Below are 25147 nucleotides of genomic sequence, written 5' to 3' on the forward strand. Positions count from 1 at the left end.
CAGCTGGAGTATAAAATATTCTGGAATCTTTGACAGTCAGTCAAAAACCAGATTCACATGCAGAAAGAGCTTTAGACATATTACAGTAGCAGCTTAACTTTAGGTACACTTTTTCCAAAATTTGGCTGAAAAGATAATAGCCTAAGGCACCAATCCTGCAAAGAATTATGCCCATGTTAACCTCTAAGCACATTAGTAGTCATATTGAAGTCAATAGGACTATGAATGTATAGAAGTGTGTGCCAGATCGGGCTTAAAATATGGATTTATAAGTACTCATGGCTCATAAATTTCACTACAGTTAGGTTAAAACAAAACAAGCCTTATATCATTAATTCCCAAGCTAATACTCAGGATCATTAATATCCAGGGTAGCTAGCAGGATCACACTTTACTGATTTATAAAATAAGAACACCAACATATAAGAGCTGCATACAGACTTCAGAATGTGCAGAAAACATTCATTGACATGCACATTAGAGTATTTCAGTTACACATTGACAAAAAATGCCACATTATTTTTGTATCTTTTGAGGAGTCAGTTATCCATTTAAGATGACAGCAGAGGACTCTCAACCCCTTGAGACGAGAACTAAAAGCCCAACTTCTGTCTAAAGGCCTCAGTGGTGAACAAACCTTCTCTCCCACCTTCTATACCTCCCACTATGGGCTGATTTCAGTGGGAGTGCTGGATGCCAGTCAGCACTCTTGAAAATCAGGCCATTTACTTGGGTGTTTAAGTATGGACTTCGCTTAACATTTGGCACCCATTTAAAACATACAAACCAAAAAACCAACTTGATCTCTGTGCCACAGATCTGGCTGGCTGCTCCCTTTCAGCCAGCTACCAAACTGCTGTGAGGGGAATCCAAGCCTCTTTTAAGCTTTTAGAGCCTGAAAAGAGTCCAGCGACAGCCCCAATCTCTGGGTCCCTAGACAATGGGAATACAAACCTGCAGTTTAAGGGTATATGTACAGTTAAAACACTAGAGTGGCACTGCTGCAGCACTTCAGTGTAGATACTACCTACCCTGCCAGGAGGGATTCTCCAATCTGTGTAGGTAATCCACTTCCCTGATGGGTAGTAGCTAGGTTGACAGAAGAATTCTTCCATTGACCTAGTCCTGTTTCCACTGGAGCAGTAGCTTCCCTTGCAGATTGGTTCATATTACATTGTGATATTTTCAACTCTTGAATTAAGAGTTAGAATTCCTGCCTATAAAAGGCAAGGTGTATTGTTTGTTCTCTGAAAAAGCTAGTAAAATACACTACAGAAACAGATGTATACTATTTTAAAGACTCTTGCTTGATTGTTAAATCATTTTTAAAAGGATTTTGTGTGTGTGTGTGCGGGGAGAGATATCTGATCACTTTCAGTCTTTGAACTGATCGGTGGTTAAAATTAACAGTTTGTTCCCACTCTCCATTTTACTTCTCTTTTGTGCTTTGTTGTGCTGTTTGATTTTCCCTTATTCCAGTTTAGCCATCAATTTATGGTTGAGATGATGTTGTGTTTCTCTTCAGCAGTAATAGAAAATCACAGTTCTGTAGTAGGAACCAGTACACAGAAATACCTGTGCTACTTCTGAGCAGGTGCCTTGCCCTATAGTGTTTCAAAGAAGGTGTTACAGAAACTAGTGGTGATATTTATTTGTTTGTTTGGCATCTGAAAAGGCCTAGTTGAAAAGGACAAAGCAAAAAAGGAGACTGGCAAGGCATATAGCATTAACTTTTGAAATCTCACTGATCCTTCTTTAGAACTTCTTATAGTATTACATTAGTGGTGGGCAATTTTTCCTTCATTGGTGTGTGTATATATTTTCATAAGTCTCTTAAAATCTGTGAATATCTTCCCTAGGGAATGGGGAAGGGCAAATGACTTCAAGCCATTTGGGGGTCTACCTAGTCCTCAGAACGAGGTAGAGTACCCTTACTTGGACTTCCCCTGGTCTCCTAGGAACGATGGGCAGCTGAGAATAGCCATAGCCTAGACCCTCTTCCCAGCATTTGGCCATTTCTCCCCCACACTAGGGGCCACAAGTGTGTGTGTGTGTGTGTGTGTGTGTGAGGGGAGCGGGGTGTAGAGCCATTCTGCTAGCTCTCTGACATGTGGGAGAACTTCATGCCGAACTACAGATGGAGCAGAAAATCAGATCCCAACTCATAACTGGAGGTTCTGTATGCAGGCTGAGGAACACACCTTATGCTGCAATGTTGTTACATGGGATCTACTAAATCCTGGTTTACGTTAAGCGATCATGAATAGTTAGATGATTAGATCTTCAATAGAACTGTGGGGAAAATCTGATATATTTATTTTTTTTCTAAACCTTTTATCATTTTTGTTCCCTTCTGGACTCTCTCCAGTTTGTTCATTTCTTTTCTAAAGTAGGGAGCCCAGAACTGAACACAGTACTCCAGCTGAAGCCTCAACAGCACTGGATAGAGCTCTCCTATTAATACACCCCAGAATATTAGACTTTTTAGCAACTTCATCACATTGTAGGCTAACATTCAATTTGTGATCCACTATAAGCCCCAGATCATTTTGTAGTTGTGCATTTGATTTTTTTTCTTCCTAAGTAAAGTGCTTTGCACTTGACTTTTTTGTATTTTATCTTGTTGATTTAAGAGAAATTCCCCAGTTTATCACAGTAGTTTTGAATTCTAATCCTGTCCTCTAAAGTGCATGCGACTCCTCCCAGCTTGCTGTCATCTGAAAAATTTATAAGTATACTCTCCGCCTCCTTATCCAAGTCATTTAATTAAAATATTGACTCATACCAGACCTAGGACTGTCCCCCATGGGACCCCACTAACTACCTGCTCCCAGTTTGACAGTGAGCCATTGATAAATACTCTGAGTATAGTCTTTCAACCAGTTGTGCACCTTCCTTATAACTTCATCTAGAACACATTTCACTAATTTGTTTAAGAATGTCATGTGGGACTGTGTCAAAAGCTTTACTAAAATCAAGATATCATACCATGTCCCATCTAACCACCAGGCCAGTGACTTTGTCAAAAAGGGAAATTAGGTTGGCTTGGTGTGACTTGTTCTTGACAAATCCATGTTGGCTGTTGTTTTCACGTAATTATCCTCTAGATTCTTACAAATTGATTGCTTAAGGATTTGTTCCAGTGTCTTTCTAGGTATTGAAGTTGGACTGACTGGTCTATAATCCCCTGCATCCTCTTCATTTCCCTTTTGAGATATAGGTACTATGTTTTCCTTCTCCAGTCTCCCTGGACCTCTTGTCCTTCATGAATTCTCAAATACAATTTATAGTTCCAAGATTGCTTCAGCTAGTTCTTCACCTTAGGGTGAATTTCATCAGGCTCTGCCTGCTTGAATACATCCAACATAGCTAAATATTCTTTAACTTGTTCCTTCTGTATTTTGGCTCATGTTTCTTCCCTCTTGTTAATATTTACTGTGTTGTGTCTGTTGACAATTTACCTTTTCAGTGATGATAGAAGAAAAATCAGCATCAAACACCTCAGCGTCCTTGATGTCCTCTGATGTTAGTTCTCCTTCACTACTAAGTAGAGGATCTACACTTTCCTTTGTCTTTCTCCTGCTCCTATTTATAGAACCTCTTCTTACTTCCTTATATGTCCCTTGCTAGGTGTAAGTCATTTTGTGCCTTAGCCTTTCTGATTTTGTCCCTACATGTTTGTACTCATATCACAATTCAGAACAAGTGCACCTGTATTCCTCCTCTGTGATCCCTTGAGAGTACCTACTTGAGGCTCCCAACTCCTCAGCCTTCACCATTCTTGGGCAAAGGTCCATGTCTCTCTCCTGACCTGTGCTGATCCCAGCAAGCCAGGCTGCCTAAATAGGCTAGTGTCTGTGCTTTGCTTTTTTTTGAAGGCTATGAACATCTGTAATTGCTAGCCGTTACAAGTTACCACACAGCTCTTTCTAAAAAGCATGTTTATTCTTATGGTGAAAGCATTAAAGAGAAAACATATTAAAAACAGTAAAAGAATCTACACACATGCTAATAAGCTTATCAGAGATCACACCTTTCCCCCAACACCTCCGCAGACTCCAACAGGGAATCCTGTGGGAGACAGTCTTTCAAATCCCACCACGAGTTTTTCTGTGGTTACAAGTTCACAACAGCCTTAGCTCAGAACCAGAACAACCATGAATAGTGCAGTTCGTCATTTATACAGCTTGTGCCTTGATCTTGGCCTCATGCAACATGTGATCACCAGACAAAGGCCCACTCTTCCAAAGGCTAGTTTTTTGCATAACTGGGAATGGAGAATTTGTATTCACCTCTCCCTAAATATTGCCCAGGAAATAGTTCACATCTGTTGTCCTAAAAGACTATTCTTGTCGCCACATCCGGGTAACTACAGGTGTGTTAGTTTGACGTCTGTAGTATGCAAGGTCTTGGAAAAAATTTTGAAGGAGAAAGTAGTTAAGGACATTGAGGTCAGTGGTAATTGGGACAAAATACAACATGTTTTTTCAAAAGGTAGATCATGTCAAACCAACCTGATCTTCTTTGAGAAGGTAACAGATTTTTAGACAAAGGAAACACAGTGGATCTAATTTACCTCGATTTCAGTAAGGCATTTGATACGGTTCCACGTGGGGAATTATTAGCTACATTGGAAAAGATGGGGATCAATATGAAAACTGAAAGGTGGATAAGGAATTGGTTAAAGGGGACACTACAATGGGTCACACTGAATGGTGAACTGTCAGGATGGAAGGAAGTTACTAGTGGAGTTCCTTAGGTATCGGTTTTGGGACCAATCTTATTTAATCTATTTATTACTGACCTTGGCACAAAAAGCGGGAATGTGCTAATAAAGTTTGTGGATGACACGAAGCTGGGAGCTATTCCCAATACAGAGAAGGACCGGCACATCATACAGGAAGATCTGGATGATCTTGTAAACTGGAGTAATAGTAATATGATGAAATTTAATAGTAAAAAGTGCAAGGTCATGCATTTACGGATTAATAAGAATTTTTTGTTATAAACTGGGGACGCCTCACTTGGAAGTAACAAAGGAGAGGAAGGACCTCGGAGTATTGGTTGATCGCAGGATGACTATGAGCCGCCAATGTGATATGGCTGTGAAAAAAGCTAATATGGTTTTGGGATGCATCAGGCGAGGAATTTCCAGTAGAGATAAGGAGATGTTAGTACTGTTATAGAAGGCACTGGTGAGACCTCATCTGGAATATTGTGTGCAGTTCCTGTTTCCCATGTTTAAGAAAGATGAATTTCAACTGGAACAGGTACAGGGAAGGGCTACTAGGATGATCCAAGGAATGGAAAACCTGTCTTATGAAAGGAGACTCAAAGAGCTTGGCTTGTTGAGCCTAACCAAAAGAAGGCTGAGGGGAGATACGATTGCTCTCTCTAAATATATCAGAGGGATAAATACCATGGAGGGAGAAGAATTATTTAAGCTCAGTACCAATGTGGACACAAGAACAAATGGAGAAAAACTGGCCATCAGGAAGTTTAGACTTGAAATTAGACAAAGGTTTCTAACCATCAGAGGAGTGAAGTTCTGGAACAGCCTTCCAAGGGAAGCAGTGGGGGCAAAAGATATATCTGGCTTCAGGACTAAGCTTGATAAGTTTATGGAAGGGATGATATGATGGGATAGCCTTATTTTGGCAATTAATTGATCTTCGAATATTAGCAGTATATATGCCCAATGGCCTGTGATGGGATGTTTGATGGGGTGGGATCTGAGTTACTACAGAGAATTCTTTCCTGGGTATCTGGCTGGTGAATCTTGCCCACGTGCTCAGGGTTCAGCTGATCGCCATATTTGGGCTGGGAAGGAATTTTCCTCCAGGGCAGATTGGCAGAGGCCCAGGGGGGTTTCGCCTTCCTCTGCAGTGTGGGGCGCGGGTCACTTGCTGGAGGATTCTCTGTACCTTGAAGTCTTTAAACCATGATTTGAGGACTTTAATAGCTCAGACATAGGTTAGGCATTTGTTACAGGAGCGGGCGGGTGAGATTCTGTGGCCTGAGTTGTGCAGGAGGTCAGACTAGACCACCATAATGGTCCCTTCTGACCTTAAAGCCTATAATTCTGTGATTCTTCAGTACAGTTTTTTGATCATCCAGACCCATAATAATAACCTTTGCATTTAATACAATGAAATTCAAGGATACTTCAATTTAATTCATTAAGGTTCTCCAATAATATTTCAGGAAACTACTATATCTGCCACATGAACCTTAGCAAATTGTCCTTGTTTCTTTTTTGTAGGATAGAATTTTTTATTTTTGTTTAAAGTCATTAAAGAGCTGTTGGGGCAATACTGACCTTTTAGAATTTTTCCTTGACATGAGGTTAAAAGTCAGTTTTCATCAGTCTTAAAATCATATTCCATTAATTTGTGTGTAACTGGTTGTGATGGTGTCCCCCATAAGGTTTTATGGAAATATGCTTCTGAATGTATATATGACATAACTGGAATATGTTTTATGCTACATATACCATATAACATATCTAGGTAAAGGTTATGATCTACTGAATATATTCATCCTATTTGTATGCATCTGTCATTGTTGTATTCGGAGTTATGAATATTGGCTGTATACTTGATTGATTTTAAATAACCTTCGTAAGACATTTGGTCAGCTTCTTTAGAAAGGAATTTGTAAGTTAAGTGCCCAATCAAGAAGTACTTAATGCACAATGGACCTTGGAAAGCTCCAATCCACATAAGACGTTTACATGAGGACGTTCAAGGTAACATGCAAACAATGGCTGCTGCCTGTAAAAACTGAGTCATGCATGGACATGTGACTTGCCCAGGTGACTCCAAAACTCTGTCTTGGAGCTGGACTTTGCATAGGAGAGAGTAGGTGATCTCCACCCACAAGAAAAAGTTTATTTAAGCCCGCGGGAGACCCCTCCATTTTGTCTTCAGCTGGCTCAAGAGATAGCCTCTCCACCCCCAAGGATACCTAAAAGAAACTGGAACAAAGGACAGTAACTATAGGTGGTGTGAGTGATTGCTGGACCCAGACTAGAAGGAGACTAGTCTGTAAAAGAAAGCTTACTGGAACACCACTGAGGGTGAGATTTTGTCTGTATTCAGGTTTCAGAGTAACAGCCACAAGTACTCCTTTTCTGTCTGTCAGTTTTCTTACTGTATTAGACTCAGACTTGCACATTTTATTTTACTTTATTTGGTAATTCACTTTGTTCTGTCTGTTACTACGTGGAACCACTTAAATCCTACTTTCTATATTTAATAAAATCACTTTTTACTTATTAATTAACCCAGAGTATGTATTAATACCTGGCGGGGGGGCAAACAGCTGTGCATAGCTCTCTATCAGTGTTATAGAGGGTGAACAATTTATGAGTTTCCCTGTATAAGCGTTATACAGGGTAAAGTGGATTTATTTAGGGTTTGGACCTCATTGGGAGTTGAACATCTGAGTGTTCAAGACAGGAACACTTCTTAAGCCACTTTCAGTTTAAGCCTACAGCCGTTAGGGGATGTGGTTCAGACCTGTGTCTGGGTTTGCAGCAGGCTAGTGGGTCTGGCTCAAACCAGGCAGGGCACTGAAGTCCCAAGCTGGGAGGGCAGGAAAAGCAGGGGCAGTAATAGTCTTAGCACATCAGTTGGCAGCCCCAAGGGGGTTTCTGTGATCCAACCTGTCAGACTGGCCTCTTTAAAAAAATAAAAATAAAAGAAGCCAAGTCCAGGAAACAGTTTTTTCAAATGGTTATAAAAACTTGTTAAGCAGTATAGAAACAACAAAAGGAAAGGCTTTCCTCAGCTGCTGGCAAGGGAAATCTTGGAGATGTCTGCAGTCCTTCAACTCAAGTTTCCATAGCCATAGAATCTGCCCTACTGCAAAATTCCTTCACTCCTTTTCCACAGAATTTTGGCTCTGAAATAGTACAAAATTGCAAAAAATGTGTTTTGTGTTCATAAGCAACACTGTGGTGTGTGGGGGGGGCAGGGGAGGGCAGACGGGTGTACATGTACATTTAATTGAATCTAATCCCCTAACCACTTCTCGTCATCAGGTTTCATTAGAGATATTACGCTGTCTGAATGCAACAGTTAGGAAATGGCTTACAAGATCACTGTATTTAATTCTCCTCTAGAATGAATGAAGGCATATAAGATAAAGCCTTAAAAATCACCATGGTATCTTTTTTTCCCCTTAACTGTATTTAACTTGATATAAGGGAGGTGGGGGATCTATACACACAGATTCCAATTATTCTTTTGACAGCATCAGCTATGTATATATATTGTGAGGTTTTGTTTGTTTTGTTTTCCTTTCCTGTTAGTTATTTTTGAAGGGTCACCTAGTCCTATCAAAATTCCAGAAAAGGATTTCAGATGGATATAGGCTAACTACCATATTTACTCATGCATTGGATTAATGAGCTGGAGCTCCAGCTTGTTTGTTACATAGTGTTTGGATTTATATTTACCCTTTTCCTAAATTAATGTCAGTGAATGTATTTATTAAACTATCAGAGGGATAGCCGTGTTAGTCTGGATCTGTAAAAGTGGCAAAGAGTCCTGTGGCACCTTATAGATTAACAGACGTATTGGAGCATAAGCTTTCGTGGGTGAATACCCACTTCGTCAGATGCATGTAGTGGAAATTTCCAGAGGCAGGTATAAATATTCAAGCAAGAATCAGGCTAGGGATAACAAGGTTAGTTCAATCAGGGAGGATGAGGCCCTCTTCTAGCAGTTGAGGTGTGAACACCAAGGGAGGAGAAACTGCTTTTGTAGTTGGCTAACCATTCACAGTCTCTGTTTTATCCTGAGCTGATGGTGTCAAATTTGCAAATGAACTGAAGCTCAGCAGTTTCTCTTTGAAGTCTGGTCCTGAAGTTGTTTTTGCTGCAGGATGGCTACCTTTAAATCTGCTATTGTGTTTCCAGCGAGGTTGAAGTGTTCTCCTACAGGTTTTGTATATTGCCATTCCTAATATCTGATTTGTGTCCATTTATCCTTTTACGTAGGGACTGTCCAGTTTGGCCTATGTACGTAGCAGAGGGGCATTGCTGGCACATGATGGCGTAGATTACATTGGTGGACGTGCAGGTGAATGAATCGGTGATGGTGTGGCTGATCTGGTTAGGTTCTGTTATGGTGTCGCTGGTGTAGATATGTGGGCGAGTTGGCATCGAGGTTTGTTGCATGGATTGGTTCCTGAGTTAGAGTTACTATGGTGTGGTGTGTAGTTGCTGGTGAGAATATGCTTCAGGTTGGCGGGTTGTCTGTGGGTGAGGACTGGCCTGCCTCCCAAGGCCTGTGAAAGTGAGGGGTCATTGTCCAGGATGGGTTGTAGATCACTGATGATGCATTGGAGAGGTTTTAGCTGAGGACTGTATGTGATGGCCAGTAGAATTCTGTTGGTTTCTTTCTTGGGCTTGTGTCACAGCAGGAGGCTTCTGGGTACACGTCTGGCTCTATGGATCTGTTTCCTTATGTTCTCGTGGGGGTAACATAGTTTTGAGAATGCTTGGTGAAGATCTTGTAGGTGTTGGTCTCTGTCTGAAGGGTTGGAGCAAATGCGGTTGTACCCCAGCGCTTGGCTGTAGACAATGGATCGTGTGATGCATCTGGGATGGAAGCTGGAGGCATGAAGGTAGGCGTAGTGGTCGGTGGGTTTTCGGTATAGGGTGGTGTTAATGTGACTGTCACTTATTTGCACCGTGGTGTCTAGGAAGTGGACTTCCCATGTAGATTGGTCCAGGCTGAGGTTGATGGTGGGGTGGAAGCTGTTGAAATCGTGGTGGAATTCTTCCAGGATTTCCTTCCCAAGGGTCCAGATGATGAAGATGTCATCAATGTAGCGTAGGTAGAGAAGGGGCATGAGTGGACAAGAGCTGAGGAAGCGTTGTTCCAGGTCAGCCATAAAAATGTTGGCATATTGTGGGGCCATGCGGGTGCCCATAGCGGTGCCACTGGTCTGGAGGTATGTATTCTCACCAAATTTGAAATAATTGTGCATGAGGATAAAGTCACAGAGCTCAGCAATCAGTTGTGCTGTGGCATCATTAGGGATACTGTTTCTGACAGCTTGTATTCCATCTGTGTGTGGGATGTTTGTGTAGAGAGCCTCTTCATCCATGATGGCTACGATGGTGTTTTCTGGAAAATCACCAATGCATTGTAGTTTTCTCAGAAAATCAGTGGTGTCACGGTGATAGCTGGGAGTGCTGGTGGCATAGGGTCTGAGTAGAGAGTCCGCATATCTAGACAGTCCTTCAGTGAGTGTGCCAATGCCCGACAGTCCCTACATAAAAGGATAAATGGACACAAATCAGATATTAGGAATGGCAATATACAAAAACCTGTAGGAGAACACTTCAACCTCCCTGGACACACAATAGCAGATTTAAAGGTAGCCATCCTGCAGCAAAACAACTTCAGGACCAGACTTCAAAGAGAAACTGCTGAGCTTCAGTTCATTTGCAAATTTGACACCATCAGCTCAGGATAAAACAGAAACTGTGAATGGTTAGCCAACTACAAAAGCAGTTTCTCCTTCCTTGGTGTTCACACCTCAACTGCTAGAAGAGGGCCTCATCCTTCCTGATTGAACTAACCTCATTATCCCTAGCCTGATTCTTGCTTGCATATTTATACCTGCCTCTGGAAATTTCCACTACATGCATCTGACGAAGTGGGTGTTCACCCACGAAAGCTTATGCTCCAATAAGCCTGTTAGTCTATAAGGTGCCACAGGACTCTTTGCCACTTTTATTAAACTATGTTGTGGTTGCAAGAAAGATCCATAGTACATTAGAATTGTAAATGCTATCAAGTAAAGTAAATACTAATAATTAACAAGAGTGTGCCTAAATGCAAGTTGGAGACCCCAGCAAACTAGCTGTAGGCTGCAACACTCAATGCTCTCAGTGTGGTGTGATCTTATTTAAATTTTATTCAGTGAGCCAGAATGACCCCAGATGTAGGGTTTCACAGGAAGGTATGGTCTCAGAGAGCAGAGTTGAACTTAATTTTGTTAGGGTAATGTACAGCATGGACACCATGTTCTTTTGAAAATGAACTTTTAAATTCTTAGTTCAACACTCATACGGACTGTAAACTGAATCAATCACATGGAATTATTAGAATGCATATCAGTGAGTTCAGTGCTTGAGTAGGAACATTTTCACCTACAGAAGTGACAGTTTATCAAGCAATAACTGTGTTCAGTAGTTTTCTCAGTTGTTAACCAATTTTCTCTGTATTATGTTAACAAGTAGAAACTGTCTCTTACCAGAACACTAGAATCTATTATTTTGGTGAAAATACTAAAGTAAGTATCAAATTGCTCCTGGCATTCATCAAAAATCAGCTGCAATGTGAATCTTATGTGAAGGAGCAAATGGTTTTGATAGAAGGGAGATCTGCAATGAATTTCACAATTCTCTTTAATAGTAGAGAACAGATACGTGGAAGGTATGGATTCTAAATAAACATCTTGGGCTTTGTTTTTGCTAAAAACAGTTTAAACAATTCCTCTAGCTTTGTCGTTTCTAAGAATATGCATTTTTAATTAAAAGATAATGGAATGACTTCTTTTCTGACCTCAGTAATACAGACTGGATTGCATTTCCAGTGATCGGTTTGTAAGTTACTTGCCCATACTGTAAGAATTAAGCAATGACCTATATTAGGTCATGTTAGAATTTAAAATCATCATGATAGAAAGGTGGATAAAACAGTGAATTACTTCTGTGAAAGAGATTTTCCTTTCCCTCCTCAACTCAGTTTTCAATCTATTAATAGGTACTCTTAGGACATTTGAAACTACTGCAGTAATTAGAGATACTTGATACTCAATGAATTTGAGTATTAGTTTCCTGTCATCAGAAAATACAGTATGTCAAACAATCAAGTAAAATCAAATAAGAATGACTGATGGATCTAAATCTGGTTGCCAAAATGTTTATGCACATTTCTGACATAAAAACCAAGCAATCAACCATCACTGAGCTAATGCATGCAGCTGTCCTACTTTTTTTTCCTTCCACCCTCCTGTTACATGTAATAAGCTGGATATGCTTTAGTCTTGTACTGCAGAACCATTGAGTATCACCCATTTTGGGGCTGCCAGTAACACTAAGTGTCTACATCATTAATGGAATAGGACTGAGTCCTGTGTTCATTTAGTTCATATACTTTAAGCATATGAGATTTATAACCATTTTTAGCGCAATATAAGATGTAGGAATTGTTGCACTGTTCAGTGGAATGCTTATCAAATGTTGCTTCCCTAGGGTTGCCTTTCAAGCAGATCTTTATGTTTCCACTGATGCACACTTGAAAACATTTGTAAGATGCATAAATATGAATATGCTTTCCATTTTGCATAACTTTTTGGCTTGAAGCTGCAATTAACAGAACAGACCCACTTTTTACTTTCAATTTAAGTGGCAGTTTTCATATCAGGTAGATAGCAGTAAAAATGTATAATATTCCACTTTGCTTGTATTTCCATGTCTACATAATTTCGGAGCAAGTTTTCTTAAATTAAGGGTTTGAAAAAAAATCTCCAGTGGCATTTGAAATTACCTTGTCAGTGCCATACAGTCTGTCAGATTCGGATTTTATTTGCTATCTACTACTTTTATTTAATGATACTTTACCATTTCATTTTTGAGAGCCTTTTCCAAAAAGAGAGTCCGAGACAAAAAAGTCTTTTACTGTTGGAGGCAGGTGAAATATACTGTAGAAGCAGGGCTCAAAATTGGCTAGCACATGTTGGCACCATTTATCTTTACTGCTTCCACACTTATTACCTGCAAGAGAGCCTTGACAAAGTGGCAGGGAACATTGCTTGGGCTAGTTTCCACATCATGAGGAAATGTGCTGACTGGTGTTCTATTTTCTCTTACTGTGTTTAGGCAGAGAGCATGAAAACTGTTAACCATCCTGTTCCCTCAGGCAGAGGGGTATGGCTGAGCCTAAGGACCCCAGTAATCTGAGGGCAGGGGGGTAAGGTGGAAACTTGGCTTCTAACTGGACGTGGAAAGGGCCATATAGAAATTCCAGCTCCATTATCCAAGGAAGAGAGGATGGGGAGTATGTTATGGTTCAATGGGTAGGAGATAGCATATTGGACAGGGCAGTATGGTCCAGGGGTTAAGATGCAGGACAGTAATCTTAGGACTAGATTTTATATAGTCACCATGGAAATTGTCATGAACGATCTACCTATTCCAGATGAGACCTGTCTCTGAGGGTTTGTCTCTACTTACCAAGGGATTGATGCGTGGTGATAATCCACTGGGGGTCGATTTAGTGAGTCTAGTGAAGACCCGCTAAATCAACTGCCGATCACTCTTCCATCAACTCTAGTACTCCCCCGGAATGAGAAGCATAACCCATCAACCCAGCATGGTGTAAACACTGCAATATGTTGACCTAAAGTATGTTGACTCCAGCTGCATTATTCCCGTAGCTGGAGTTGGGTAACTTAAGTCAACTTAGCCCCATAGTGTAGACCTGCACTGTGTGTGTCAGTTACAAGTCAGGCCTAGTAGGTGGTATTCAAATCTTTATCTGAAGATTTTGGAAGCATTTCCTGTCAGTTTACTGTGGTCTCTCTTATGTTGCTGTTTGATCCTTTAAAGCAAAAAATGTTTTACTATGTGGGCGAAAAAATATTCGAAACTGAAAAAAGGGATCAAAGTTTGGTGTGCATGTGCAGTGGAAATGTGCTGCTAACCAGTGTATATTCTGAGACAAATTCTGCCCTTTAGCTGTGAGACTCTCTGAAATCAATAGGAATAGCATGTTTGTAACCAATGGCACAATTGTGTCCTGTGGTGACGACTTAACTCATAACTATATCTCATGACTATAACTTGAAAGGTTATAGCATTCACTACTGTTAAATGTATTGGCCCTGAAAGTGGGGTCGATTAACTGTGCTTGGGCAGGGTCCTGAGGCAGTGAAGTGGGAGTGAAAGTAAAGGAGGCTTTATGCCACCTTTTTGAAGCTTCACAATTCTGAGGCTGGCCAACTGACCTCCAACATAAATTACAGTGGCCCTAAATTGTTCTAATTTATAATACACCTAGCTTCCTATGATTCCAAGGAACTGGCCTGACATTTAAGAATAGCCATAGCATAGAAATATCCTCTCCCAACAAACTGAGGGCTGGAATATGTAAGGCCAATATGCCAGCAGTACCTCTTGCCCTCCTCTGGTTCCCACTATACCAGGGCCACATCTACAGGCTTTACAGGCCTTTTGTATTAGTGGAGCAAAGTGAAAGGGCTGGAATAGACCCAAGAATGTGGTCCTTTGTGTGTACCCATAATTTGCGTTTAAGAGCCCAATGGAGGTGTGCTGAGCACTTAAATCTCCCGTTGTGAGCAATGATTAGTTAAATTGCTGGACAGCTCTTGAGTTTACGGGGTTGGGAGGTGTTTTGTGTGTCCTGGGTGTTTTGTAAACTGCTCACTTTCAGTGAATCATCTTCCTTCCCTTTACAATACCCTCTTGCTATGAAAAATCCATGGGAGTGAGAAATACAAGGCTGAAGAAGTGGTACAGTTTTACTGTTGTTGTGTGGCTATTAGTCATTTAGTCGAGAAAGAAATGGTGTAGCTTTCTTGCTGAATTTTCAGGTCCAGCTAGACTTGATTTACTGCATGTGGGGTTCAATATGTGCCTTGTATTAGCCAAATACCTTGCAGACAAGAATGGCAGACTCAAAAAGCAGTGCTACAAAATATTTAATCTCCTTTACAGTTGTATTGTTGTACAATACCTGGTACAAAATTAAACTTGTTAGAAACCAATTTTATATTAACTTTCAGTTAAAAGGATGCCTCAATTCCTGTATTAGATCATAAATGCCTCTATGCTTTAATACTAAAAATCATTCCCTTCCTTTTCTACAGACATTTCCACTGGGCCTGGGAGATGGACAGCTCTATACCTGGACAGATGGCTTGAAAAGAAAGGACTGGCATAACTATGAAAGTATTCAGAAAGATGCTATGCGTACAGGTATGGTGCTCAAAGTAAATGTAAATCTTTCACTCGTTTTTCCAGTGAGGCATTTTTCCATTAGAGTATTTGCTGATGCTAGCTTTCTGATGTTTGCTCACATCTCACTGCTCACATCTCACTGCACTATCTCATCAGGACATGAGATTTCAAGCTGAGATGTTTGGCCAACTAGAAATAATACCTTGACTGGCAGAATAGGTAGGTGAAAAGAAAAAAAAGGTTTTACTAGCCCTTATATAGTAGTTGCGTCTTTATCATGCTAGCTATAAGTGAAAATGATTTATTCTGTTCTTTTTTGTCATAATTAAATAGACTAGAAGTCATGTTTTCAAAAAAAAAAAAAAAAAGAAAGAAAAAAAGATGCTTTACTTGAACTGTTCCAAAATCATTGTTGTTGGAAGGTCAGTTCTCACCCAGTATCAAGAACCTCAAGGTTATATTGGGCACAAAGGAATCCAAATAAGTTCTAAGCCTACTAATATGTTAGTAACACTGACCCTACTTGTGGTCTTAGTCTGTCTCATTTATTCTGGCCTTCAGATCACAATGAGATCTAATAGTATGATAACCCTTGTTATATGGCTATATACCACAAATGGAGGAAAAATGTCAGTGGTATTCCTTGAAGTGCTCCTCCCACTCATGAACACAGGAATATGCTTCAATTTACCACTTTTTTGTTGCTTAATGTAATTTATAACTACCCTATATGAAAGGGGTTAAATTAAAAGGAGTACTAGAATCACAGAAATTTAGGGCTGGACAGGTCCTCGAAGTCATGTCCAGCTCCCTGTGACAAGGCAGGACCAAGTAAACCTAGTCCATCTCCAACAGGTGTTTTGTCCAACCTGTTCTTTAAAACTTCCAAAGGCAGGGATTGTACAGCCTCCCTTTGGAGGGCTATTCCAAAGCTTAATTACTCTTAGTGTTAGAAAGTTTTGTCCTAATAGCTTACCTACATCTCTCTTGTTGCAGATTAAGCCATTACTACTTGCCCTACTCTCAGTGGACGTGGAGTATGGTTGATCACCATTCTCTTTATAACAGCCCTTAACATATTTTGAAGGCTGTTATCAAGTCTCACCACTTTTCTCAAGACTAAATATGCCCAGTTTTTTAACCTTTCCTCATAGGTCAGGTTTTTAAACCTTTTAAAAGTTGTTGTTGTTCTCCTCTGGACAATCTCCAATTTGTTCACATCTTTCCTCAAGTCTGGTATGCAGGATTGGACACAGTACTCCATCTGAGGCCTCACCAGTGCCAAGTGGAATGGAATAATTACCTCCCATGTCTTACTTACAACATTCTTGTTAATACACCCCAGAATATTAGACTTTTTTTTTTTTGGAACTACATCATGTTGTTGATTCATGCAATTTGTGATCCTCTCTAACCCCAAGATACTTTTCAGCAGTAGTACTGCCTAGCCAGTTATTCCCCATCTTGTAGCTGTGCATTTGTTTTTTCCTTCCTAAGTATGTTACTTTGCACTTGTCTTTATTGAATTCATCTTGTTGATTTCAGACCAATTCTCCAATTTGTCAAAGTTTTGAATTCTAATCCTGTCCTCCAAAGTGCTTGCAATTCTTCCCAGTTTGGTGTCCTCTACAAATTTTGAAATTTGATAAGCATTTTATCCAAGTCATCAATGAAAATATTTAATAGTACCAGACCCAGGACTGACTCCTGTGGATCCCTATTAGATGCACCATCCCAGTTTGAAAGTGAACCATTGATAATTAACTACTCTGAGTATGGTCTGTCAACCAATTGTGCACCCACCTTATAGTAATTTTATCTAGGCAGCATTTCTCTAGTTGATTTATAAGAATGTCATGTGGGACTGTGACAAAAACCTTATTAAAATCGAGATCTCTTCCACTGTTTCCCCTACATCCAGTAGGTCAGTAACCCTGTCAAAAAGGTGAGGAGCAATAGTCAAATCCTGCCCTTATCAGAACAGTGGTTGAAAGTCCATATACTGTGGCAGTTTGGCTTCTGTGAAATGAGTTTTGTTGTCTGAATTAAGTTGCCAGTGTTCAGTGTCCACATCCCAGAAAGTACCGTTACAGCTTACTCTAATTGACAGTGTTGTTAGGCTCAGTAACTGATCTTGCAAGGTTCTGAGCACTCTCATTGCAATCCAGTAAAGCATTTAAATGTGCTTAATTTTATAATCCCACTGCCTTTTTTTATCAAGTGCAACACCGCATCTAAAAAAATTATCCTCTAATCTCCCCATATATGTCCTAAGTGAATAGGAGTGGAGCATGTAAAGTTTTTACAGGAAAATACGCAATTGACATACCAGGTTGGACAAGTGTTCATTCAGTATTCAATCTCTGACAGTGACAGAGTACCAGATGCTTCAAAGGAAAGTGCAAAAAAACCAATGGAATTAAAAGTATTTTTATTTTTGTGTGTTTATTTTTTGTTGTTGGGGCTTTATCTTGTTGAGAAATGTGATATGTTTGCTAACTGAGGTGGAAATTTTTTTAACAAACCACTTGATATTTTGGCAGCATGTCACTGATCCGCTGTATTATGACTAATTAGATTATTACCAATTCCTATCCAAGGAATTGGAGTTCTAAACTGTCTGTAAAGAGCCATGCACAACTGTGGCATTGCATGAATACTAATAATCATCATAGTCTGTAGTATAATGTCAACTGAGAAATTAGGAGAGACTGTAATGTAATTGCAGCATCCAAGAGTCATCATCCTAATCTGCATGCTTAACTCTAGGAGCAGGTCAGTAGCAGTTAAATAAAATTCTAATATCTTTTCTTATTGTCAATAATAATTAATTAAAATATATTGATGTATTTATGGCTTTAGCTTCCTTGCCATAGCAATCACTGCAAGATTCCTTAGACAGTCAACTTTGGCAGGCAATGTCTAAGCAGTATTCATTATTATTCATTAGATTAAAATTAACTTTTAATGAAATCTTTCCTTTGACAGTCACAATATAATAAAGCAGGTGAAAAGTTGGAGTGCAAGAGACTCTCAATGCACTCTGTTGGGACATACTGTATTATTTTTCTTCTGACTACCAGAAGAAAATTTATCTGAAATCTACTTCTGGTTAAAATTATCTAGGGAATAATCCTCTCAATCTGAAGACATGAAAATAGCAGCAATGAAAAGACTTCTCCTGAGATTTCAGAAATGTCAGTCACAGCTCACTACATTGAAAAATATAAATGAAGTCTTTTTAAAATTCAGCTTCACTGTTTATCTCTAAAGCTCACATTTTCCAAGGTACGGGGGATGTTAATTTCATAAATCTAATTATGGAGAGATGCTAGTCTAGCTGTGATTAAGGTTATTGTTACAAGTTTTGTCCTAAAGCCAAAGTTTGACCCTCTTCTAGTTTCACTGAAACAAAACCAATGTGCCTGTAATTATGCACTTGTGGTTCTCTATCCAGGAAGAAAACTGGGACAATTTGAGGTTAAATAGACAAGCCATTTGCAAGACATGACAGATGTATATCAATTTATACAAAATATTCTAGCCCATCTTTTTAACATCATATCTTTTAAATGCCTTTGCATTTATTATGAAATTCAGAATTTGGTTCGTTTCCTCAACAGGACTGCCCCTCTGTGAGCTGCGGGGGTCCATTTGTGGTGTGCTCACAGTCTCAAGGTCTCATAACTATATTCCAAGGTCACATCTGTGAGCAGGGATAATATCCAAGAAGGGTGTAGGTGTGGGATGGCTCTGAGCTGGAAGAAAGAGACAGGCCGTGATGAGGTCTTGATGTAGCAGAGGACTAAGGTGAGAACTGGGGTATATCTACCCACTCTAAGTCCAGATCTATAGACTTGGGCTTGCACTACAGTGCTAAAATCAGCAGCGTAAACATTGCAGCCTGCGCTGGAGGGTGGGGCTCTGAAGCCTATGTGGGGGGATGGGTTCCAGAGCCTTTACTGCAGCGCTGGCTGCAGTGTTTACACTGCTGCTTTTAACAGCAGCGCAAACCCAAGTCTGTAGACTTGTGATCTGAGACTCGCTGCCACGGGTTTTAAAATGCAGTGTAGACATACCCTTAGTTGCGGGCTCCTGCAGAGATTGAGCCCCTCAGAAACTAACCTTTCTTCTTTGAGTGATTATCATACAGATTCCACTCTTTGCATGCATGTGACCCATATGCAGCACGAGATCGGATTCTTTTGGCCAGCAGTGTCTATTGGAGGTGGGCCTGCATTCTAGTTCCCCTTGTATCCACTCACCTGGAAGCATAAAGGCCAAAGCAGGCCCAACCATGCCCCATTCCTTCTTATTACTTATGGCAGCAGACCTGAATCCCCTACACTGTTGGCTTGCTCTTCCTATAGTGCAGTTTATTCTTCCTTAGCCTTTTATAAAATGTGTAATTTTCTTTTTATACCAGCCAGCAAAGAAAAATATATTTAAATATAAGTCTGTTAAACTAGAACCCACCCCCATGTACAAGGTATTGGCATTATAGCGGATTTAAGACCAAGATTTAAGACCTGTCCTTCATGAAACATATCAACATCTATTAATGACTGCACTTCCAGTGTCTGCTTTGTCTTGGAGAAGGACATGTCCCAGAGTAGTGTTCAGTCTGTTGCTCTTTTCGAGAATACTCACAGTGAAGGAGGCACATCTGGAGCTCTCTCTTCTAGAGAGATCAGAACCGGCCACCTCAGAAACCGAGAGGAAGGCTACGAAAGGCCTCCGCCATTGGGTTAGTCTCTCAGTGCATCAGTGAGCTGTTGTTCTATCCTGAGCTCCAGGGAGACATCCACTCAAAGGCCGCATTCGTTCTCCACTATGTTATATCAACAGAAAGGAGCACCACCTCAAGGATGAGCCCAGGTGCAGGACACGATCCCTTGTACTTGACAGAGGCAGAAGGGTGGTCAGACTTGATTTGCCTCAGGCTCATTCATCCAAGGGTCATAAAAGCCCCAGTGAGGGCTCAGCTTAGGGTTTGGGATCCACCTAAGTGGTTTTTCTTGTAGGATCAAGGCTATAGTTTGTACACATGCTTTGAGAATCGTAGGGATGAAAGATATTATGTAAACAAAAATTAACCCACATCGCTATTTACACTTTTTTTCAACATGGTTATTTAAAAACTTTAAGACAAACACACTTCTGTGAAACAGCAAAATGTCCCATTGATTTTGCCAGTGGACAGTTCTGTTCCAACCAGAATAATGCTGTTCTTGACCCCAAACTTCCTCCTGTACTGTACCTTAGGAAATATATAGTGTTTTTTTAAAAGAAACTACACCTTTTTCTGCCTACAGTTCTCCATCTGTGATCAAAATAGAAGTTGATTTACAACACTTTTTGATCTTCTTTCTGTTAAAATGTATCTACAGCACCAACATTAAATTAAATATTAAATAGAACTGCTGCTTTTCAAAGGTACTAGAGTCAGATTCTGAGGGCTCTGCTCGTAGCAGAATGTGTCCCTTTTGGGAGAACAAGGAATCTAGTTCTTTGTTTCAGGTGACTACACGTATTTGAGTTGAGTATCAATGTAATTAGAGAAAGTCCTGTCCTGGAAGTATGGGCATTGGTGTTGAGAAATATCAGGCCAGCCATGACATTGAGCACCCTTTTGTTTTGAGTCGTACATTGTTCATTTAGGGCTGTATTTTTTGTGGTTTTTCAGAACTTCTTCTCCCCTGGGGCTAGACCAGTGGTAGGTTTAACATATTTCCATCTGTGCATGAAGCAGAGTTCAACACAGCGAAGGCTTGAGCAATGATGCCCTGAATAAATAAATGTCTGAGCCACCTTTTTCCTAATTAAATGTGTTTTCATCAGCTGCCAGAGCTTTGACAATGCCAGAATAGCTGAATAATAACTTCTGATACCTGGCTGTGCTGATAGCTGTTGGTTAACCCAGTACACCTGGAGAGTTAGTCCACATAAGTATCCTGTTTAAATCAGGCAGGAAACGTATATTTCTGAAAGAATATGGTGTATGGTTCACCATTCTCATAGTGACTGAAATTTCCATCTGGCACATGATATATAAGTATGAACAAAAGTGAAGGTGGTTTACTGTATGGTATTCTTGGAACTCTACTTGGCTCTGGATTTACAGGTAGCAGCAAATATCAGATGGCTTAAAATGTATGTGAAATGTTTATTTTTCCATATTGCTTCCCAGGTGTGGCTATTCATGATTTTTAAAAAAGCAGTTTCTGTGTTCTTTTCCCATGATTAAGGCTACTATTTAGTCATGGGTATTTTTAGTAAAAGGCATTGACAGGTCATGGGCAATCAATAAAAATTCACGCCCCCATAACCTGTCCCTTTCTTGGGGCACCTGCTGGGGCAGGGAGCCACTACTGCATTGGGGCAGGGCCAGCAGCACTGGCCACCGCTGCTCGGGTTGTCCCTGGAGTCAGCTGCCTGGGGCCGCTCCAGCAGTGGCCGATGTGGCTGTCTGCGGTGCCGCCTGAGCATCTGGCTGCAGAGCTGCTCCAGCAGCAGCTGGTGTGGCCGTCCCCAGGGACACCTGAGCAGTCTGGCCTTGGGGTCAGCCACACTGGCCACTGCAGAAGTCATGGTGGTTGCAGAAAGTCATGGAATCCATGACTTCCGTGATCTATATGACAAACACTGAGCCCTACCCATGATTTCTGGTGGTTCAGTAATATCTTTCTTAGGCATCCAGAAAGGAGGTTGCCGTCTTTCCTTTCAGAGACAGGCCTTACTGTATTATCTGTGCCTCCTGTCAACTTGAGGTTAGATTACTAGAGTGTATTCTATCATAGGCTGTCAACAAGCCATTTGGAGGTAGTGTAGAATACGATGTCCTGCTTATTAAGTGGAGTTTCTTGTAGAGCACATAGTCTATTCAGAACACTGATCAGATAAGCAATCGATCAACTTCCTGTTGAAGTTTAAGATTTTCACTGTAACCTTTGAATGATGTGGGTCCCAGCTGTTTCAGAGACCACATTTCTTGGGCACTGCAGTGATTGTGGCATTTAAGGTCATGTAAAGCACTTAAGCTAAAAGCATTTACTGGCATAATGAGGTGGGCTGGTGGCGGAGCATTCTTAGCAAGAGTTTAGAACTGGCTTTCTTCCCTTGTCTCTCAGAACCCATGTTGTTGGCCAGAATAGGTAACTCACCTATTCTCCTTGGGTATTTCCTGACAAGCCTACTTTATAAAAGATGTGATTGAAGAGGTGGTAGAGATGGGGTTGTGAGACAGTATTAGGAGATTTTCTTCTTTCCGAGATCGTTGGGTGTGCCCTTGCTTTTTTTTGTTGTTGTTCTTTTTGGTTGCCTCTTATTTTATTGTAAAGTATTCTTTTAAATCTGTATAATTCAGTTAGTTAAAGCAGAAAGTATACAGTTAATTATTGCCCTTTTAAGAGACGTTGGGTTACATCACCTACATTCACTGGTTTAAATGATCCTGAAGACAACTTCCCCCTCTGCAAAAAGCAGTGGCACAGAACTCCCTTTTATTTCCCAAGCCTCAGCGAGTGTGCCTCCCTCCAGCATCTTTCTGCTTCACTCACTGCTGCCCCCTTGACTATGGAATTAGAGTACCTGGGTGGCCAGGTGTATGTCTCACAGATCCCTGTTCCTCTGAAGAGGTGCAACACCACTTGCCAAAAATTGTGCTCTAATTCACCTTTAGTGTTCTAGGAAGTAGAAGTGGAGCATGTGATGTGACTATATGACCATAGGAATTGGCAGATAAGGGTAGGCTATCACACTGCATTTGTACTAACCCTCTGGCATTCAAGGAATAAACCATTGTTGGCCATTAGTACCCTGCCCCAATCCTGGTCCCTAGAAAGAAACCCTTCTTCTGCCTCTGCTTCAGGTGTTTCTCAGATCACCAGGGAGTAAATAACTAGGCATGTGTGGCAAGTATGAAACACTATAGCTGGCTGACCTTGCCTGCATGAAGTCCTGGCCACTCATAGACGAGCTAAGCAGTGCACAGGAAGACTATTGGTCCAGATAACAGGGAGGGATGAGTCTGCCATGGTTGTAGAAACACTTCCCCCTAATAACTTGTTGCTGCTAAAGACTATAAAAGGAACAGTGGCCTGGGGACACAAAACAGATTTCTGGGTTGTATATTTTTTGCTTGTGCTGCAAGAGCCTAACAAAAAAGAGCACCTCTACATATACCAAAGACACTTCAAGCAAAAAATTAACCAGAGCCTCCTGTCTCTTACTGAAGTGGAAGGCTGTGCTTGGTTATGTTGCTCATAGGTGGGAAAGCTTTCTAACTGTCCTCAGTGGTTGACTGATGCCATGAAGTTTGAACATTTGTATCCCTTTATATTGATATAGAATGAAAACTGTCTTCTGTAACTGTAGCTATTCCTACAAATATCTAAAGCTAACTTCTTGGCCTCAATAATCTCCTTTTGTTGAACGAGTCTACAGGTAAATTATGAGGTTTGTATGGGTGTTTTTCTCTTTCAGTTTCAATCTTGTTGTGTTATGAGAGGGTAAATAGGAACACCTGAACTAGTTTCTCTAGACATTTCTTCATATGTCTCTAAGCAAAACCATCCTAATCTTCTCTTTTCAAATGGAGATCTGCCCATGCTTCTCCTCATTTTAGTTCTTGAATCATGCAGTGAGAGGAGCAGATCAGGAGAATATGCTGCTATTGGGGCAAAGGGACCAGCCAAGTAGCCAGCTACTGCTAGTGATCCAAGCCCCAGGCTGTGCAAAGGATGGAAAGTGAAAAACAATGTGTAAAAATGTTTTGAATAAAATATGGTGCCTATCAGAGTACAGCCCTAGTGAAACCAGTGTTATTTCATCTAGTCTTGCCAAGTACTTGTATTCAAAGAAAGGCATGGATCTCTGTTTTTGCACTTTAATACCTATAATAGAAATACTAGCGAAGGGCATTGGAGAGTGTATGTTCAGAGATAAGTCAGTCTTTCTGATAAACCTAACAAAACATAAATAGCTTTGATAGACATTTTAACAGTTTCTGATTTTATTTTTGCCTAATTTTGTTGCCTTTTTGCTAAGCAGTTCAGCAAAGCAGTCAAAGATTACAATTGCTAAAAAAAGATTAATCAGAGTAACTGATTTTAGTGCAGCTGGTGTCATGACTTATTTCCGATAAGAAATCAGCATTAAGCTAAGAATAGTTCCTATTAATTTAAGCTCTTTTGGGAATTCAACTAAGAAACAGATGACATGTCTTGATGAGGAACCTGCTTAATTTACATTAAAAAAGCAAACAGTGAAAGGCACAAAATGTACAATGGCATAGTTCTGTTCAGATGAGTACTGAGCAGTAAGCACATCGGCATTTCTGAATCAAACTGGAAATATCACCCTCTAAGTAGGGATGTTAATCCTCCTGTTAGCAAACTTCATCTTATTTTTTACACTGATCCCAATCCTGCAAGATGATATATGCCTCCTGAAAAGGGCTGTGTATTCTTGACTCCTATTAAAGTCAATGGCTGTTGCAGTTGCTCAGTACCTTGCTGGACTAGACCTAATTTGCTTACCTAAATTTTCAGTTTGGTTCTGCCAAAAAAAATTGATTTTTACTAATCGATTTAGTGGAGTACAGGGGTGTGAAATTATATGGCGTGTATTACAGGCAGGGCAGGTCTTGCCACCTATAATTAAGGTTGTCCCAACACTTCCCTTTACAAGATCCTGTTTTCAATTGCTTATAAGACTGCCAAACACGAACAGTTTGGGCTTAAATTTTCCATGCCAAATACCTCTTAGGTTGATTATTTTTTGAGCCTAGACAACATAGAGGAGGAAGCTGTCTGATTCAAATGTAGAGGGGACAAGAGGTGGATCAGGGTGGGGTGGGGTGTGTGTGTGTGTGTGTAGTGGGATATGGATTGAGATAAGGAGTGGGAGGGAGAGATTAACAGGCTGAGCAAAGGCCCTGAGACAAAGAGGTAAGGCAAGGGAGGGGAGACTCTGGAATTGGACAAAGAGTCTAAGGAGGGAGGCTGGAAGCCAGTGGGGATGGGGGAAACTGGAAGACAAAGGATGGAGAGAGACTGATTGGATGAGGAGCCAGGAAGGGGGAGAACTGGAACAGAGTCCAGAGGGAGAAACTGGAACAAGTATGAGACTCCTGATAAGTGG

At 40.6% G+C, this 25147-nt stretch overlaps 1 protein-coding gene across 4 annotated transcripts in view; it reads left to right on the forward strand.

Annotated features, from left to right (window-relative positions):
- Positions 1-25147, forward strand: part of GALNTL6 (polypeptide N-acetylgalactosaminyltransferase like 6) — a 901649-nt gene that overhangs the window by 323612 nt on the left and 552890 nt on the right. For all 4 annotated transcript variants that reach the window (XM_043545990.1, XM_043545991.1, XM_043545989.1 and 1 more), the window contains one exon: positions 14914-15022. In XM_043545990.1, the coding sequence (XP_043401925.1) occupies positions 14914-15022 (109 nt within the window). The remainder of the gene's footprint in view (positions 1-14913; positions 15023-25147) is intronic.

This window comes from Chelonia mydas, chromosome 4 (genome assembly GCF_015237465.2).
Source record: "Chelonia mydas isolate rCheMyd1 chromosome 4, rCheMyd1.pri.v2, whole genome shotgun sequence".
Taxonomy (NCBI): Eukaryota; Metazoa; Chordata; order Testudines; family Cheloniidae; genus Chelonia; species Chelonia mydas.